This window comes from Triturus cristatus, chromosome 1_2 (genome assembly GCF_964204655.1).
Source record: "Triturus cristatus chromosome 1_2, aTriCri1.1, whole genome shotgun sequence".
NCBI lineage: Eukaryota > Metazoa > Chordata > Amphibia > Caudata > Salamandridae > Triturus > Triturus cristatus.
Genome location: NC_140580.1, coordinates 855563402 through 855582552, shown reverse-complemented (window position 1 = coordinate 855582552; position 19151 = coordinate 855563402). Strand labels below are relative to the sequence as shown.

The 19151-nt window shown below is 45.5% G+C and overlaps 1 protein-coding gene across 14 annotated transcripts in view; it reads left to right on the top strand.

Moving 5' to 3' along the window:
- Positions 1-19151, top strand: part of UBR4 (ubiquitin protein ligase E3 component n-recognin 4) — a 1980383-nt gene that overhangs the window by 631165 nt on the left and 1330067 nt on the right. For all 14 annotated transcript variants that reach the window (XM_085609056.1, XM_085609055.1, XM_085609054.1 and 11 more), the window contains exon 30: positions 15041-15142. In XM_085609056.1, the coding sequence (XP_085465182.1) occupies positions 15041-15142 (102 nt within the window). The remainder of the gene's footprint in view (positions 1-15040; positions 15143-19151) is intronic.

The window sequence follows — 19151 nt, the reverse complement described above, 5'->3', positions numbered from 1 at the left end:
AGCCAGGGGAATAGCAATAGCACGGTAAATCCACCACCTGAAATTCCATGGCTTATAATCATAAACACTTTGCAAACATCAGCTAAAGCACTAGAGTTCCAATCGCAAAAAATGGACACACAGCTTACTGTCCTACAATCAATAGCTACTTCAATACTAGGCATTGAGGGGAAGATATCTGAACTAAATGGTCTCATAAAAAGGGGCCAGGAAGCGACTTACACAATCAAATCACCGTCCCAACCATGCTCCTGCGAATTGATATTAGATAAACTAGCCACAATGCCATCCATGCTAGGGGATCTGATGCGAGAAATAAAATCAACAATCCCTCAAACGCAAGATTGGAATGCAGCATCAATTCCAAAACAAAAACTGCAGGATCCCAAGCCAACAGTGGTCTTGGGAGCAACCACCAACTCAACTGCAGAGAGCTGGGAATCTACTTCAACCCAGCTAAAGGATCCAGGTGTTGAACCCGTAAACCAAACAGCAACCTCAACTGACCTGATAGCAGAGAATAGCAAAGCACAGAACAAAATTCGAAGGAAAAAAAGGAAAGGGAGGAAAAAGCTCATATCAAACGCCAATCTCTACACCAAAAAACAGCTCAACCCACAGCAAGTAGAAAGCATAAGTTTTATAGAAGCAACGGAAACGGAGCCATGCCCACGCACGCCGCAACAAGAGGCACAAGAGAGATCACAAGAGCAGCTAATTAACTCTTTTCATGCCATAGCTCAAAAGACAACTAGAAGCCCAACCCAGAAACTTCAACCAGAAAAAAAAACCAATTACTTGACCAAAAAAACTGGGAACCAAGAAAGACCAACGACCCAATAGCCAAGCTTAACTTAACACAAAAAACTATGCCTATCACAAAGATCATTAATAATGCAGAATCTACTCAATCATCAAACAGCACAACTAACAGTAACCTAACCGAAACAAGAGTCGACCCCACACTAAGAGCCCAATTAAACAACCCAATCACGAGTAGTCCAAGCCGTCAACCCCAGTCCAATCAAAACAGTCATGCGTGTCTCCAATCAAATCCCCAAAATACCACCAATCAAGCAAATTCTACTGTCATCCTCTTCGTACCAGAATATACGTCCCTTGGTAGGGATGACCTATTGAACAGGGGTAACATCCTTAAACTCCTTCATTCAATAACAAGCTTAGAGAACATCTACTCTTCAGACCTGTTTCAAATCTAATTCATCCCCAGCAATGACTTCTGCCACCAAGAGACGACAAAAACAACTTGGAACACCCCCGAGACAGTAAAAAAGATAATGGAAGAAAAAACAATTTTTAGACATTGGGGGATCGACTTACGACTTGCAGAACAACCTTGATACCTGGCACCTTTCTTACTTCCGCCCAGATCACCGGCGCGAAAAAAGACCAACTCTGTGCTAAAAGGAGCAAGGAGTTTCTCGCCGATGGCACATCCCAAAGCCGGGACAATAATGGTTAATGGACAGGAACTCATGCAAAATGACCAAAATTTGCCAATTGTCACTCAGAAGTGGACATCGATCCAACGAACCATCAACACAGCCAACATTCCAAATTGACAAAGGGGACTGAACACCGAGAGCTTTATAGATAAAGCCAAACAAATAAAAATTTGCATTTGGAATATCGATGGTCTGGCAAGTAAAAGACACGACCCTGAATACTTACAGTATCTAAACTCATTCGACCTTCTGCTGCTCCAAGAAACCTGGGAGGAAGAATCATTTGAAATTCAAGGGTTCACATCATGCTTTCTCCCTGCCATCAAAAACTCTACTTTCGGACGCAGATCAGGAGGTCTTGCAATTCTGACATCCATAGCCACAATAGGAACAATAAGAACCACAGAGTTTTATATAACCCCCCCAAGTGGAATTTTGACGGTAAAAATCTTGCTAACGTTACACACTCGAGAGGTCATAATAATAAATACTTATATCCATCCAACACAAAAACGAAAGGCAGCCAATGAACTGATAAAGGTACTGAAAAAAATCTCTGAAGGAGACCTGTCCGACCAGATCATAGTCGGTGGTGACTTCAATATGTTCCTTATTAACACAGAATACGATAATAACATTCAGCAAGAACTTAGCACCGCATGGGGCGTACCAAGACAAAGCATGGCTAAAATCGACAAAACAACCAACTCAAAAAAACTACTGCGACAACTAGAAGACCTCAACCCGAGAGCACTGAATGGGCGTCTTGCTGACGACAATCCACCGGCCCCAACCTTTTATTCTAATAAACATTTTTCCCATCTGGACTACACCTTTACATCCTTAAACATGTTCCCAATGATGACAACATTTAGGATAGGGGTAAACGACCTTAGTGATCACCTCCCCCAAGAAGTCTCTATAAAAGCAAGAGCATTATTAAACGTTGAGCCATACACAGGTCTTGCGATAGATACAACTTTAAACTTAAGGCGACTCCGATGCAACTCCAACAACATCACCACCATAAGTTCCGACGTAAAATCCATACACACTCAAACAGTAAAGTGCATAAACACACCATCAGAAGAATGGCAAAATTTCATCCAAAAAGTTACTGCCAAATTATCAAAAGGATCGTCAAAGAAGCTTTCCAACGGAAAGGCGAACCCAAATAAAACATCTCTCTCCGGGAATGAAGATTTTTTTTTTTATTTTATTTTTTTTAATATTTGTAAAGCGCTGCATATACCCGTAGGCGTCTTGGCGCTAAAAACCAATATTGACAAGGAAATGTGAGGGGGTAAACCAGTTAATTGAACAGATGTGAGGGAAGAAAAGAAAAAGAGGTTAATGAGAGAACAGCCAGGTTTTCAAGAGTTTGCGGAACTGAAGCAGTGTAACACTTTGTCTGATGTTAAGGGGCAAGGTGTTCCAGAGTCTGGGGGCCGCCACCAAAAAGCGTCGGTCACCCCAGGTAACTGTTTTGGTGCGAGGGACGACCAGTTTGCTAAGAGTGGCTGATCGTAAAGCTCTTGTGGGTTTGTAAGATTGTAATTGGTCTCTTAGAAAATGTGGTCCTTGATTATTGATTGTTTTAAATACTATGCAGAGTGATTTGAAATGAATTCTTTTTTGCACAGTAAGCCAATGAAGATCTTTTATGTTTTTGGAAATGGGTTCAAACTTTGTTTTGCCGGTAAGAAGGCGAGCTGCCGCATTTTGTATTGTTTGAAGTTTTGCAATTAGTCTGGTTTGAGCATTGAGGAATAGCCCATTGCAATAGTCCAGGGATGAGAGGACCAGGGCAGAAACCAGTGTCTTAATGGCAGAGTCAGGGAGAAAAGGGCGTATTTTCCGGATCATTTTTAACTTCAAGTGTGCTGTTGATACTGTTTTGTTGGCGTGGTTCATGAAATTTAGTCCATCATCAAAGATGACACCAAGGTTCCTAACCTTCGAGGTGGGCGTAGGAGGAGTACCGAAGGTCTCTGGCCACCAACAGGTGGACCAGGCTGGAGAGAGTTGACCGAAGATGAGTACCTCGGTTTTTTCCGAGTTTAGCTTTAGGCAGTTTGTAGCCATCCAGTCTCCTATATCTAGGAGCCCTTTCTTAAATTTTTCAGCTACTTGCTCTCCGTCGCCTTTAATCGCCAACACTAGTTGGGTGTCGTCGGCGTAAGAGGTTAGGCTCATCCCATGTGCTTTGATGGTCTTAGCAAGGTCCGACACATAGATGTTGAAAAGTGTCGGACTCAGGGATGAGCCTTGAGGAACTCCGCAGAGAGTTGAGATCCAAAAACGAATAATAAATCACACACTGAGAAAGATACGGAAAGATCCAGATAACAAAGACTTGCAGATAACCCTGAGGGAAGCTAAAAAATCACTAAAACAGAAGAAATGGGAGAAACAGAAAAATAAAAACTATCAACTATGGGCAAAATTATTCCACGAAGCGAATCAAAAAAATAGCTCTAAATTCTGGAGAATGATTAAGGAAATAAAAAATCCAGACCACCGTGGCATTGACTCAAACATCACAGAGGAAGCATGGACAAACTACCTAGCTAGGCACTTCAACAGTGAGGACACAATCAAAGAGGAAGCGCCAAAAAGCTTGAGAATGGACGATATGACGGAAGGATCAGTCTATCATCATACGATTGCTGGTGCCCAAAGAGAAAAAAACAACAAATGTAGTACCCTCCTCTTGAAAACGAACGATTCAAAGAATGACGTAGACATCTCTACAGATTCGGACCCACACGAATCGACTATTGGGACTGATGACATCAGAAGACATATAGCGAAAGGAAGACCAACAGGAGCTCTTGGACCCAACGGCATACCACCAATGTTGTACAAAAACGATGTAGAGTTCTGGAGCGTCGCACTAACACCTTTATTCAATTACGCAAAAACAACTCAGATACTACCAGAGTCATGGCATGGATCAATAATTAGTCCAATCTACAAACACTCGAACAAAAAAGACCCAAAAAACTATCGTCTGATTGCGTTAATTGATGTAGAAGCAAAATACTTTGCAGTGAACTTACTAGAGGAACTAACCTCATGGGCCACAGAAAACTCCGTAATCCCGAACACCCAAACCGGATTCCGTCAGGGTCAAGGAACAATTACAAACATCATGGCCCTGACTCTACTGATGGAATCAGCAAGAGAAAATAACAAATCTTTATATCTCTTTCATCGACTATACTGCTGCGTTCGATCATGTAGATCGCAACATGCTATGGCAAAAACTGGTCAAATGGGGTATACCTGCTCACCTTTTAAATGTACTGATAGCACTACATTCTAACACCTGGATTAAAATCAAACTAGGTGCAGGCACACACCTCTCAAAACCTATAAAAACAACAAAGGGCCTCAAACAAGGCTGTGTCTTAGCTCCAACGCTATTCAATCTCTTCCTAGCTGATCTACCTGGCGAACTAGACAAAAGTTCCTGCCACGCGCCAAAACTAGGGAAGACCACACTATCCAATCTGCTGTACGCAGATGACCTGGTGCTTATCAGCCAGACGCCCATAGGTCTCCAGCACCTGCTAAACACTACCTACTCCTTTTCAAATAAAAACGCTCTGCAAATAAACTTCGATAAATCTAAAATAATGGCAGTAAACTACAAAAAGAAAAGGGAAAACAACTGGCACATAAACGGAGAACGAATGGAAAATGTAACCATTTACAAATATTTGGGTGTAATACTGGACTTGAAGATCACCTTCAAACCTCAGCTGGACTCCCTGCGAGGCAAGGGAATGGCAACCTCCCTTGCCTTAAAATCCTTAAAGACAAAACTCCCAGATCTGACCTTTTACCCGTTCCTTCAAGTACTTTGTGCAAAATTGCAACCAACACTCACCTACGGGAGCGAACCCCTTCAAGGGAAAGATGGCACCCTCTTGGACATAGTCATATCGAACTCCTACAGGCTCAACTTTAATCTGCCAAAACATGTTTCCTCTGCACAAATACGACTAGAATTTGGCATCACGAAACAAACTCTAGAAAGACGGTGTGCATACGTTGTTACTTGGCACAAGATACGCAATGCCGATAAAGATTCCCTAAACTTTAACATCTGGGAAGAGACTCTTCGGCACCAAAAATTATCAGCGAGGAAGTACTTAATTGATTCTCTTGAAGTGCTGGGCCTATGCGACTTGTGGGGCAGCCCAACAGACCACGTGACGTTTAAAAAAACAGCCAGAAAAGTAGTAAGACTTATTTCCATAGTTGAAGATAAGGAGGCCCTGACAAAAAAAGCACACGGCTGGATAATCCTTAATGACTATGGAACAATGCAACCACAGGCATACCTTAATGTTGGCATGAACCAAAGAAAGAAAGAAATTTTAAAACTGCGCCTGGGCGTAATCCCTGTATATCCTCACTTACCGCCCTGGATAAGGAAAAATCTTCAACCACAATGCCGCCTGTGTAAAGTCGGAAAGGAAGACATTGTCCACGCGGTGTGCATCTGCCCCAAATTGAAAGATCTGAGATGCAAATTCCTGCGAGATTCCTTTAAAACTCACGGTATCCGGACATGCAGACAGGCAGTCAAACTTTGTTTCAATCCAAGCAAAACAAAATTAAACTGTCAGGTCGTAAACATTTTTGAACTCGCTGGGGTCAGATACATGAGAGCCTGAGGACTGTTGATTTTAATAATGGTAAACTACAATCTGAATCACACTGGCAAATTCACAGGACAGAGAGAACTTTTAAACATTTTTTTTTTTTGGTTAACTGTCCTTGCTATTTTTTAATTTCCTTTTATAATGTTTTTACTCGATTTGTAAAGATTTTAATTAATCATGCACAAATAAAATACTTACTTACTAATGGCAGCACTGCACTTAAGTGCCCAGGAATGGACTTGGGCAGTGTAGGGGTACAGGCCTCATGCTCATATACCCTCACCATGGGCATAGGGCACCCAGCTAGAAGGGTGACTGATGTATGCCAGGGCAGTAGTTTGTGGTCATGGCAGACAGGGATGTGTGCCATGTCGACTCTTCACTTTGTTTTGCACCAAGGCACTCTGTCTACAAAGGCAGTGTGTGTGTCAGGGTACAGGGCCTCTGAGGTTGGCACAATAAGTGCTGCAGCCCTTAGAGGCCTTCTCTGGTCACAGTGCCCTAGGTACCCGTGGTACCATTTACCAGGTGCTGACATGTGGCCAGAGATACCAATTGGGTTTAGGCTTCAATGCAGTTTTAAGAAAGGAACATAGGCCCTGGGTACCTGATTAGCAGGAGCCCAGGGCACACTCAGTCAAAGTACATCAGCAATTCAGCAAAAATTGGGTGCATACCATGCAAGAAATAGAGCACCAGGGGCTATCAGAGGGTTCAATACCCCTTAACTCCAGCATCTGGCTGTCTTCAGCTCTGATGCTTTCCTTGACTTGTTCTGACTGTCGATAGATTTTGTTTTGACAGGTGCACTGTCACCAGTGTCCACATGGGTACACCAGTTTCAGACCAGCGGACAAGGAAAAGAGCTTAGCATACTGTTGCAAGACTTTCTTGCAGTCAGTCTGCTGTTGGGCAGAGAGGTTGTCTGAAAAGACAACTCCATCCACTGACCCATCTTTTAGGCTGTAGGAGAGGAGGTCAGGGAGAGGTTCAGTCTCTGCTTCCTGTTCCTCATCATTCACCATCAGCATGGTGATGTCAGCCCTGTCATTGTAGAGCTTTAGGTGGTTCAGATGGATAACCCTTTTGGGTGTTCTGCTTGTGCCCAGGTCAACTAAGTAGGTGACCTCATTATTTTTCTCTAGGATAGGGTAAGGGCCACTCCATCTGTCCTGGAGTGCCCTTGGTGCCCCTGGCTCCAACACCCACACCATTTGCCCAGGTTGAAACTCAACCAGTGCAGCTTTTTGGTCATATCAGTGCTTCTGAAGCCCCTGGCTGGCCTCAAGATTCTTGGATACCTTTTCCATGTACTCAGCCATTCTGGACCTTAGGCCAAGCACATAGTCCACAATATCTTGTTTGGGTTCTTGCAGAGGCTTCTCCCAACCCTCTTTTACAAGATAGAGTGGTACCCTCACAGGATGGCCAAACAGAAGTTCAAAGGGGAAAAAACGTACTCCCTTCTGTGGCACTCTGTAAGCGAAAAGCAGACATGGTAAGAGGACATCCCATCTCCTTATGAGTTTCTCAGAGAGCCCCATGATCATGCCTTTCAGTGTCTTGTTAAATCTCTCAACAAGGCCATTGGCTTGTGGGTGAAAGGGTGAAAACTTGTACTGCACTCCACACTCTTTCCACATGTGTTTCAGGTAAGCAAATATGAAATTGGAACCTCTGTCTGAAACCACCTCCTTAGGAAACCCTACCCTGGTGAAGACACCAATGAGGGCCTTGGCTACTGCAGGAGCTGTAGTAGTCCTAAGTGGAATTGCTTCAGGGTATCTAGTGGCATTATCCACTACCACTAGTATGAATGTGTTCCCTGAGGCTGTGGGAGTTTCAAGTGCACCAACTATGTCCACATCTACCCTTTCAAAGGGAACCCCCACCACATGCAGTGGTATCAGGGGGGCCTTTGGGTGGCCATCTGTCTTGCCACTGGCCTGACAGGTAACACAGGAGCTGACAAACTCCTTCACCTTTTAGTACATCTTGGACCAGTAAAAGTGGCTAACTAGCCTTTCCCAAGTCTTGGTTTGGCCAAGATGTCCAGCTAGGGGGATGTCATGAGCTAAGGTTAGGAGGAATTCACTGTACTAATGTGGCCCTACCATGCTCAAGGTTTGGGGTCTGTTGTCTCAGTGTACAGTAATCCCTCTTCCCAATAAACTCTGTGGGTACCACGGACATCTCCCTTTGCTTCTGAAACAGCTTTCTGCCTCAGGCTTTCAAGAGTTGGACAGTCTTGCTGCCCCTGGCACAGCTGTTCCCTAGAGGTCTCCCTTGGGCCTAAGAGTTCAACCTGGTAAGGGTCAAGCTCCATGGGCTCAGTTCCCTCTGGGGTGTCCCAAGTCCTCTCTCTGAGTAAAGGGGTCATGATCCTGTTGCTGAACAGAAGCTGGTTCTCCAGTCTTCTTACCTTTTCTCTTGGTAGGTTGGGCTATTCTTTCAGGCTCCAACACTTTTTCACCCTGCCTTTTGCTCTGTGCTCTTGTTTTTACACACACCAATTCAGGGATATCCAGCGTTGCTGCATGGGTTTTTAGTTCAACCTCAGCCCGGGCTGAGGTTTCCAGGTCATTGCCAAGCAGACATGCAGCTGGTAGCTTTGGAGAGACCACTACCTGTTTCAGGCCATGTCAGCATGGCTCCCAAAACTTTGCGGGAGTGGTCCCGAAAGTTGCTTGAGGCCCGGGAGTTGGCTCTGTGCCTTTCAAGGTTCTGGTCCCTTGGGAGGTCGAGGGACCGGTCGCGGAACCGCCACCATCCTTCGACGAAGTCTTCGCTCTCGGGGTCAGGTAAGACAAGGCACAAGAAGTCGAAGAAGTGGCGTCACTCTTCGCTTACCCGGCGACACGGCTGAGGGTGTGGGTGGTGCCACCCCTGCGGCTCCGGAGGAGCCTAGACAGTTGCCAACGGCCTACCCGCCTTTCCTGCGACTCCAGCCCAGCTGCAGGAATCCCTGTCTGCTGTGCCCTGTCTATTTGGCCTGTCTGGCCCCGCCAGCTTTCGAACCCCGCAGGTCCGACCGGGGGTCTTCGCCTTCCTTCGTCGCCGGCTCCGCCCCCGACGTCATGGACGGCGCCACGAGACCCCCGTGGATCCATGCCTGGATCACAGGCAATGCCGGTTATCCTCATACGACCTCCATTGGTATCGGCGCCGTACTAGTCTTCCTTCCCGATGTGGACACGGTGCAGGAAGGGTGTTGAACGAAGCCGATTCCGATGGGGAATTTCTATCCTTTTATCCACCCACTACCTTTCCCACCTGCTCCGCAGGTTACAGAGGACGAGGAAGACTGGGAGGGGTCTGAGGACCCTCTCGCAGCTCAATGCGAGTTAGAGCCGGACTGGGAAGAGTATTTGGAGGACGCAGGTGGACTGGATTTTTCTCCAGAACCTGGCGTTCTGTCACCTTCTACCGTGGCTACGGAGGAGGGTGGTACCTATTCAGAGGTGTTGTGTAGGGCACCCGAGGCTCTCCACCTCGAGCTCCCTACAGGGGCCATCGGGACTAACCTCCTGACAGAAGTGCTTCAGCCAGCGTCTTCCTCTGCGGGGCTGCTGCTGCCCTTCAATGACGCACTTTCGGATGTTCTTTTGGGCACCTGGTCCAGGCCCAACATAGGGGCTCCTGTGGATAGGAACGTGGTCCGACGTTCTCGCCTGGCCCGGGCGACCCCAATTTCCTCTCTCAAAACCCTACCCCTGAGAGCTTGATTGTCCAAGCCTCTGCGTCCCCCAGCGCATTCCCTTCCGTAACTCCGGACAGGGAATCTAAAACTGGAGAACTTTGGAAAGAAGATATTCTCTTCCGCCAGTTCAGGGTTACGGTCTGTGAACACCGCATGCCTCTTGGGCCGTTATTCCCACTCTGTGGGATACGGTGGCGCATGTGCTGCCTCAGTGTCCGGAGGAGACCCGGACGGGGTGCTCTCAAGCTATTGCAGAAGGGAGAGACGAAGCCAAGTTCACGATTCGTTGTGGCCTTGACAACGCCGACTCACTGGGCAGAGCGATTTCCTCAACAGTGGCGCTACGCCGTCACGCCTGGCTGAGGACAACTGGCTTTTCAGGGGATGTCCAGAACACTTTGATGGACATGCCCTTTGATGGCACTCGCCTTTTTGGCAGACAGACAGCGCGTTGGAGCGTTTTAAGGAATCGTAGCTACTGACAAGTCTTTGGGCCTTTCGGCCATGCGCACTCCTACTTCTGCTTTTCGCTCCTTTCGTGGCCAAGGAAGGGGCGCTCCAGCATGTTTGTTTACCAGCCACTGGCCTGCGCAGCAACAGTCTCAGCACAGCCGCACACGTGGGACCCGCAGAGGTGGGTCACGGGGCCAGCGGGTGGGTCAGTCCACCACAACCCCTGCCGCCACTGCCTCCAAACCTTCCTAGTCTGGTGTTTGAGGCCCACCAAATGCCAGTGGGTGGCAGGATTCGCCATCACCTCCCCCACTGGCGCACCATCATTTTTTGACAGGTGGGTTTTACAGCTAGTCAGAAGGGGCTACTCCCTCCCCTTTGAGACTACCCCTCCAGCCATGCCACCTCAGTACCACCACAGGTCGGGAGATCACTTGGTACTTCTCCAGCAGGAAGTTGCGGCCCTCTTAGCCAAGGGGGCCAGTGAGCGGGTTCCGACGCCAGAAGTAGGTCAGGGTTGTTACTCCCACTACTTCTTGTTTCCAAAGAAGGACAAGTGCCTTCGTCCTATCTTAGACCTTCGGAACGTCAATCGCTTCAAGTTCAAGATGCTCACACTTGCTCAGGTCTGGTCTGCCCTAGACCCGCAAGACTGGATGGTGGCGTTGTACTTGCAGGACGCTTATTTTCATATCCCCGTTCTGCCGGCCCACCGCCGTTACCTGCGGTTTATGGTAGGCCACGAGCACTTTCATGTCACCGTGCTCCCTTTTGTCCTTACCAGCGCCCCTCGGGTGTTCACGAAAGTGATGGCGGTGTTTGAAGTTGATCTGCGCAGATCAGGGGTTTCAGTCTTCCCCCTATCTCAACGACTGGCTGTTGAAGGCGGGCTCGCCCCAGGCAGTCGTCTCCCACCTCCAGACGACGGCCGACCTCCTGCACTTGCTGGGGTTCTCCATCAATGTGCCGAAGTCGCACCGGATTCCCTCTCAGAAGCTCCTTGTAGTATTCTGATGTTATGGTTTATCTCCTATGTTATCCTGTTCCCTAGCTGCTCAGCCTGTGTTTGTGTGTTCTGAGTGGAATGTTGGTGTGTGGGCTATGTGTTGAATGCCTGTGTGAGAGGGGCTGAGCAGCTAGCAGGCTGCTCCAGGTGGGGTGTTAATGATGACTTACAAGCTGCCCTACAATACTTGATGAAACTTTGCTACCTGTTTACTTACCTGAATAAACCTACTTGTATTCCATCATACCAGCGTGGACCATGCACGAAACTCATACACACTGCCTCTTCAGTCTGCGTGACAAGGTGCTATAAAAGGTAAAAACTCGACATGGCACACACTTGTGTGCCATGACCCCTAAGACTGCATGTAATATTTGCCAGTCACCCCTACTGCAGGCCTTATAGCCCTAAGGCAATGTGCACTATATTACATATGGTCACACATCTGCATGAGCAATTATGCCTCTGCTCCTGCCAGTTCAATTACTGTCAAGAGCAGAACACAAAAACTGAAAGAGGTGACGGACAGTACAAGTGAACAAGGAAGCCATCTTTAGGTAAGCACTGGTCAAAACGAGTTTCCCATCTACATAATGCCTTCACTGAAACGTATGGTGCTTGGTATCAAACACCTCATATTGATAAACTGTGAGAAAGTGCCATCTTTCTTGCATGGTAAGCCCCCACTTTTTGCTGAATTTCTGAATGTACTTTGACTGAGTGTGCCCTGGACTCCTGCCAATCAGGTGCCCAGGGCCTATGTTCCTTCCCTAAAAACCTCAAACCCAAAATTGGCAAACCCTGGCCACATGTCAGCCCCTGGTAAATGGTACCCTAGGTACCCAGGGCCTTGTGACCAGGAAAGGCCTCTAAGGGCTGCAGCACTCATTGTTCCACCCTTAGAGGCCCCGTACCCTAACACACTCACACACACTGCCCTTGCAGGCTGAGTGTCTGGGTACAAGACAAAACAAAGAGTCGACATGGCACACATCCGTGTGTGCCATGCCCACCACCTACACTGCCCTGGCATACATCAGCCACCCCTCTAGCTGGGTGCCCTATGCTAGTGGTGTGGGCACAGCAGCATGAACCCTGTGGCCCTACAGTACCCTGGTCCATTTCTGGGCACTGTAAGTGCAGTGCTGCCATTTAAGAGTACATGGTGCTGAGAGCTCGTCAAACACAAACTCCACAGCACCATAATGGCAACACTGAAGACTGAGAAGTTTGGTATCAAACTTCTCAGCACATTAAACCCGCACTGATGCCAGTGTGGGATTTAATGTACAAAACACCAGAGAGGCCATCTTAGAGATGCCCCCTGAAACCTAACCTACAATCCACGTCTGGTCTGGGAGGCTGCCTTGGCTGCCACACAGCAGACATGTTGCTGGACCCCTTGGTAGGAGAGTCCCTGCTCTCCTGGGCCTGCAACAATGCACATCCTGGGCGAGGTGCTAGGTCTCCTCCCCCAGGATGGACAGGGGGAAGCTTCAAAGGCATGCCGCCTCTGTGAGCTTCCCCAGGCCACCTGCCACCCCCCCCCCCCTCTGGCGGGAAGCCTGGCCACAAACCCCAAATAAGGACAGGGGATGTGCCAGCCCCACACCTTGGTGTGGGGGAGACGAGGTGAAGTACATGACCCTGGGAGACCTCTGAGTCTGTGCCCAGAACCTTAACTTTGCCAGTAGACTACTTACCTGAATGCCGATAACTCAATTTTCTCAATAGGGTAACATTGACTGGTTTCTTCTGAAATTTCTTCTAAGTGTGGAGTTTTCAAAACTTAAAATATTCACCAAAAATCAGCTGAGTAACGAAAACGAAAATACTCACCTGCTATTAGGTGAGCTCCCAGTGCTGGATCTTGGTGCCCAGCACTGACCCCAAAAAAAATATTCCTAACCGTACTTACCAGTAACCCAATTTTCTTCCATAGGAAATCATTGACTGTTTTTCTGTGAAATTTCTTATAAATGTCAATTTCTGCAATCTTTAAATATTCCTTAAAAATCGTAGAAATTGTAAAAACGTAATTACTTACCTGTTTTGGATAAAGGTTCCAGTCCTGAGTCTAGGCACCCAGTACTGGATTACAAAAGTAACGAGAACAAACTAGATCTACAACTTGCATTTTCTTCCATAGGGAATCGTTGACTGTTTTCTATGAAATATTTTCTAAGTGTCAGCTTTTAAAATGGCAAAATATTGTCTAAAAATCATAGCAGCAACAAAGTCGACTTTTATCACTTGTTTCTGACAACTGACCCAGGACTGAATCTAGGATCCAGTCCTGGAATTACAAAAGTAATCCTGAGAATAATCTATTGCAAATAACCTGAAACTTCCATTGAGCTCAATGCATTATTGTGTTTAAACTGTGTTGCCTATTGCAACAACTTGTAAATATCTACAAAGCCAATTGCATATTGCAAAAGTATTTACCTAAAGCATCTCATTCTGAGAAAGTATATTTTAATACCTGTTGTTGGTTCTAAAATAAAACAAGCATATATTTTTTATATATAAACCATTGGCCTAGAGTTCAGTTATTGAGTGTGTGAAACCATTTGCTGACTGAGTGTGTACAACAAAATGCTTTACACTGTCCTCTGATACTGCCTTACTGCTCGACCATGCTCCCACTTTAGAGAGTCAGGTTATATCTAACTTTAGCCTCTGCCAAACCTCTGGGGACTGTGGACTCTGTACACCCTGTACCTATTTGGGAACAGTATATACAGAGCCACTTTCTCACACTACTATTCTGAAAGCCTTGCCTGTATAGTCTTTCAGAAAGTAATCAGCAGCTTAAGGACGTGTTAGACAGCAAATTGTCATCTGCAATTTATTTAGGATGATTGTCTCAGAGCGCAAACGAGAAGTAATAGAAGAAACAGATGGCGCCTGGGATAGCTTCTCCACTCTGTGACTCCCTGAGCAGTGTGCAGTTGTCATTGAGCTAGGAGAACTCTCAGCATGTAGTTAGACTGCCTCAAATATTCTGAAGTTGGGGAATCTGTGGTTAGTGCATTCTGCAGAAAGCTCATTTCCAAAGGTAAGTAACTTACTCATTTGACAGCTTTGTTAACCCTAGAGAGTAAAGTGCACAAAAGTTATCCAATTGAACTGCTGTTGTACTGGGACACATGTGGAAAGTGACAATACCCATGCAATATATTGGCCTGTAACCTCTGACTGACACAGACTCCCCGAGGAACATATCTCCTTACTTGCAAAAGTCCCAGTTCAGAAATATAAATATTTCAGTTTTCTCAAGGTACTTCGTGGCGAAGAAGAAGGTCTCTAGTTCAGATTTAAATCTTTTTCTGTATTTAAAATAATGGAAACAAGTTCATCAAACAGGAGCTAGGCAGAATGTTGGCTTTACAACAAATGACCACGACTATCCTAATAGAGGTTTTGCTCTGTGCATTAGACCTCCGGAATGTCCTCATAACTAGCTGTTTTTTCGGCGAACAATAGAGGTCCATCACAGAAGAGCAAATCTTGACTTCAGGTGAAGATGCCTGGAACCTGTCCTAGGAATTAGGAAGTAATAGTATTGCCGAAAAAGCTTGCAACTTTGGTAACAGCTAGGCTGTATTAGATTAAAAAAGTGGCGCTCCTCTGGACTTTTAATGGCTGGTTCTAGGGAAGTTGAATATTTTCACAGTTGTTACCTTGAGAGATGATTGGTATCACTATATTTATTTATTTTCCCTTTCTACTCTAGTGGACTTGAAGAGTCCATCCTTGAAGAGTGTCTGCAACATTTGGAAAAGCAACTGGAAAGCAGTCAGGCCCGGAAAGCAATGGAGGAGTTCTTCTCTGGCAGGTGAGGTTCTAAAAATGGTTGCTAAAGTTATTTTGTAATTAACATAATAGGTTTGACATTCGCTTCACCAGGAGTATAATAATGGCCTGGTCATATTGTTCCTGTATTTATTAAAGTATGTATGTGAAGTTTTATGTTTAATAATTTCCACTATGAAAAAAGATGCCAAGATAATGGTGTACCTTCTTGTTGTTGTGATTGTAGTATGTTGGTGATCACTGGTGCAATTTTCTGTTGTGCAGTTATAGCGAAATCTGACGCTTGGACAGAATTACTTTCCTCATTAGGAATGACTGATAGCTGTGTCTTTTTCACATTTGAAGTTCTTGAATTCAGCTCTTGGCATATCCTAAGATATTGCAAAATAAGGGTAGATAGTACAAAAGTAATTGGTGGGAATAATGAAATCAGTTTGAACACACAGTTATTGCTCCATTGCTCCTGCTGCTATGTTTATAACCATGTCTACCATTTATCTACAGCTCAGTATTGTCCCCTTCCTGGTCCAAACTACAAGGCCATGTCCCCTTTGCATTGGAATATGAACTCCCCTATATGTATTTTTTCCTTGTCCTGCTTCATTGGTGAGAGACATTTAGAGTAATTTTGTTCCACATGCTGCAAAAAGGCGCTAAATTTAACATGCCTGGTGAATGCTACCATAAACTTATTCTTCACATCTTGAATATCCTCCAGATACTAGACTAGATTCAGGGAAGTTAGAACGGTTCTCCTGCCTTGATATGATGCGGCTCTGGAAAACTCCCTGGACATTTGTTAACAGAGCTGTATATTGCACCACCATTTCGCACTGACATGAACTCCTTGTTTTTCCTTGCTCTTTGATGTAGATCCAGAATAGACCTCCTTAGATACTTTATCTACAAAACGTTTTAATTGTGCAGTGTACTGGTGTTTTGCCTCCCTGATTTTAGGGTTTAAGTTGGGTCATTTCTGCAGAAAGCATTCCAGAGCACCCACAACATCTTAGTTGCTAGGAGCCCAAGAATGATTCCAGATTTGAGTGATAAGTGGGGCCCTATGCATGCCAGGACTTTCAAGGAGGTAAAGATGTTCATCGCAGGGGCATGTGACTAATGTCGGTCTTGTCATTGCTCTGTTGTACTCCCTCCAGATCTTGCTCCGGCTTGCCTATGCCAGCCTAGTTTTTGAAGTGAGACACTTTCAAGGATAAGGGCTGGTCATTTTACTAGAAACTCCACAAGAGAAGTTGTTCTGCTGCTTGATGTTGATCTTGCTCTAGGGTGAGTTCTCCCAGTCAGTCGTCATTCCCTGACTCCAGCCTCAACCTAGTCATCTCAGCCTGTATTGGTGAAAATTTTTGCCAGTACCAGACTCTGCTCTTTAGCCTCCTACTCCTGTTCTGAAGTTTTTGGCAACTGGTGCTGAACCTATTCCAATTACAGCATTCACCTGATTTGGTTGGATGCCTGCCTTCTGCTCCGTTCTTGCTCTTTCTGGTGCATCTTCGGGCCCTAAGAAGCCGTTGAGACTTTAGAAAGGGCTTACGCTGGTCACTTCATCCTTGGTGCCTGCTGGACCCACTCTACCACCTTCCGATGCCATTCTGGCACTGGCAGCACCTCTTAAGATGCGGAAGCCCTTGCTGGTGTTTCAACCACTGGTGCCAGAAACGTTCTCTGCGCAGACTTTGCTTTTATCACAGTAGGTGGCAAACTTTTCAAATACAAAGAGCATTCTGTTCATGTCCAGAAGTAAGGGGCAGCACATAGTGGGGGAAAGCATCCCCCTACTGACTTTTTTCTCCAGTTAAGTACTTTGTTGATCGGAGGGGGATCCTCTTTGGCTGAGATTTTGACCACATCCAAATGCTGAACACAGTCTATCTTGGTGATGATGACAGCAATGAGGCAAGAGGTCATCTTTCTCCTATTGATATGGATGTACAGAACTACTTTTCCCTGTAGATGCCATTCGGATGGATACCGCTCCTGAGGTGTATTTTGAGTGCCATTGGGCCCTCCCGATGGAGGAGGCTGCTTCATTTACAGCTGGTAAGCTTGCTGAAGTTGTAGAGTTACCCGTACAAGTAGGAGAGAACAAAGCTAACCTCCTCATGGAAATCCTGCAGACCACCTTCTCCATAGTGGAGCTCATGTACTTCAAGGTTTTGATGGACCCCTATCTTGGTCTCACGGAGCAAAGCAGCTTCTCTGTTATGGGAATCTTTCGGATATCCCTAAAAGGTAGACTCTCTCTGCAGACGTGGGATACCCAGAACACCATTTTTATAAATATTCTTACAGTGTAAACCTGTCTGAAGGGCAATATTGTCTGCATATTTTATTATTTATTTTGGTTTTGTAAAGTAAATTCAGTTAGTCATATTGACAGTCCAGTGCATTTGGCTGAAAGCACCAAATTATTAGACCTTTTTTAAAATATAGAAGAAATTTAGCCTCCAATATGCTCTGGACACACTATGCAAAATAGACACTTAACCTTTAAAGATCTCCAGAGGCAGCCCTTTTTCCCATCACACAGTGCAGGGTAACTGAGGCAGTTTGTTTATCCAGCTTATCAGAGAAGGATCCTCAATTACTGTTTTTAAATATGCTGTTAGCTGGCTTCTTTTTGTTTGAATTCCTGCAAACGTTTTGCAGTAAGTGTCTTATTTTTATTGTATTCTTCTTTTAGGTGTTTTTTTCTCACCTTTCTACTTTAAGCACCATGCCAGATCTTTTGACAGAAGCTCTTCGAGTGGGGTTGAACTCCTGGAAGAATGACCATGACATTTGTATCCACTGTGTCAAAAGTTTCAGTCCATCACGATTGCAATTGAGAATGCGATACAAGTGCCTTAGGGCTAGGGAGGGAGTTTGCCGCTGGCAGTCCACTGGGCAAGGGAGGTGTCTTCCTCCTATTTAGCCCCTGGTGTGACAAGGTTTGTTTCCACTGCTGGACCTTAGTCTGCTCCTTGAGTAACTGCCACTCTTGGTCATTGTTGAGGAACTCGACTTCAGTATTAATGTTGTCTACGATTTATGGAGTTTCTGTTTCCGAGTTGTGGGGGTTCTAATTCAGTGAGATCAGTCTCCAAGTCAAGAGCCACTAGTGTCATCCAACATCTAGTGAGAAGTTAAGAACCTGGTGGTGCACCATAGATGTTTTATCTTTGCTAAAATTTAAGCTCAGACAGGTCCCACAAATCCAGGTCTCACACCCCTCAGAGAAGGGCAATGATATGATCAGACAGTGTTTTCTCAAAATCCTACACCAGCTGCCACCTAGAATATCTGCTTTGGATGATCTGATCTTATTTTATGTAGTTATGAACAGGGCATCTCAATATAAGTATTGAAGCGTTGGGCCCGGCTTATGAGACATCTGTTATCTTTGAGACTTCTTCCAAAACCTCAAGCAAAACCTCTGGTAGTGCTGGTTCTGGTTACTAAACTCAGGATATGCACCTTGATGCATCTATTAAATTTCTGTCTGCCCTCAAAATAAAAAATGCAGACCTTCAGAACCGGATCCTCTCTTAAGAGAAACTCCGCCACTCGATTGTGTCTGCCTCTAGAAAACATTGTTTCCAGGCCTGTTTCCTCAGCACTGCTTGAAAAACGGAGCAAACAAATGTATTATGTCGGGGGGAAAAAGTTTGTTCAATTTTTTACAAAGCCTCCAGGGTTGCAAGCTGTACTTAACTGATAGGCCGGTACTATAGAGAGATATATAGTGCTCTTGTCCAGTTTGTTGATCTGGTTTCAGAAATGGAACAGGAGAGACTTGGAGATATGCTACAAGAAGCTATGATAAGTCTACTTATATGACAGCACATGACGTACGTCATTATCTTTCTTTGGGATGCAACTCTTGGTTGAGGCTCACATCCTTGACCACTCAGGTGAAACAAAACATTATAGGCATTGCCTTATGTTCTGCTTTCTCATCCTGATGAAGAATTCCAGTCCATGAGAAAAGAAATATTGAAATCGTAGGCTTGGAGAAAAATTCTTATTTTTAA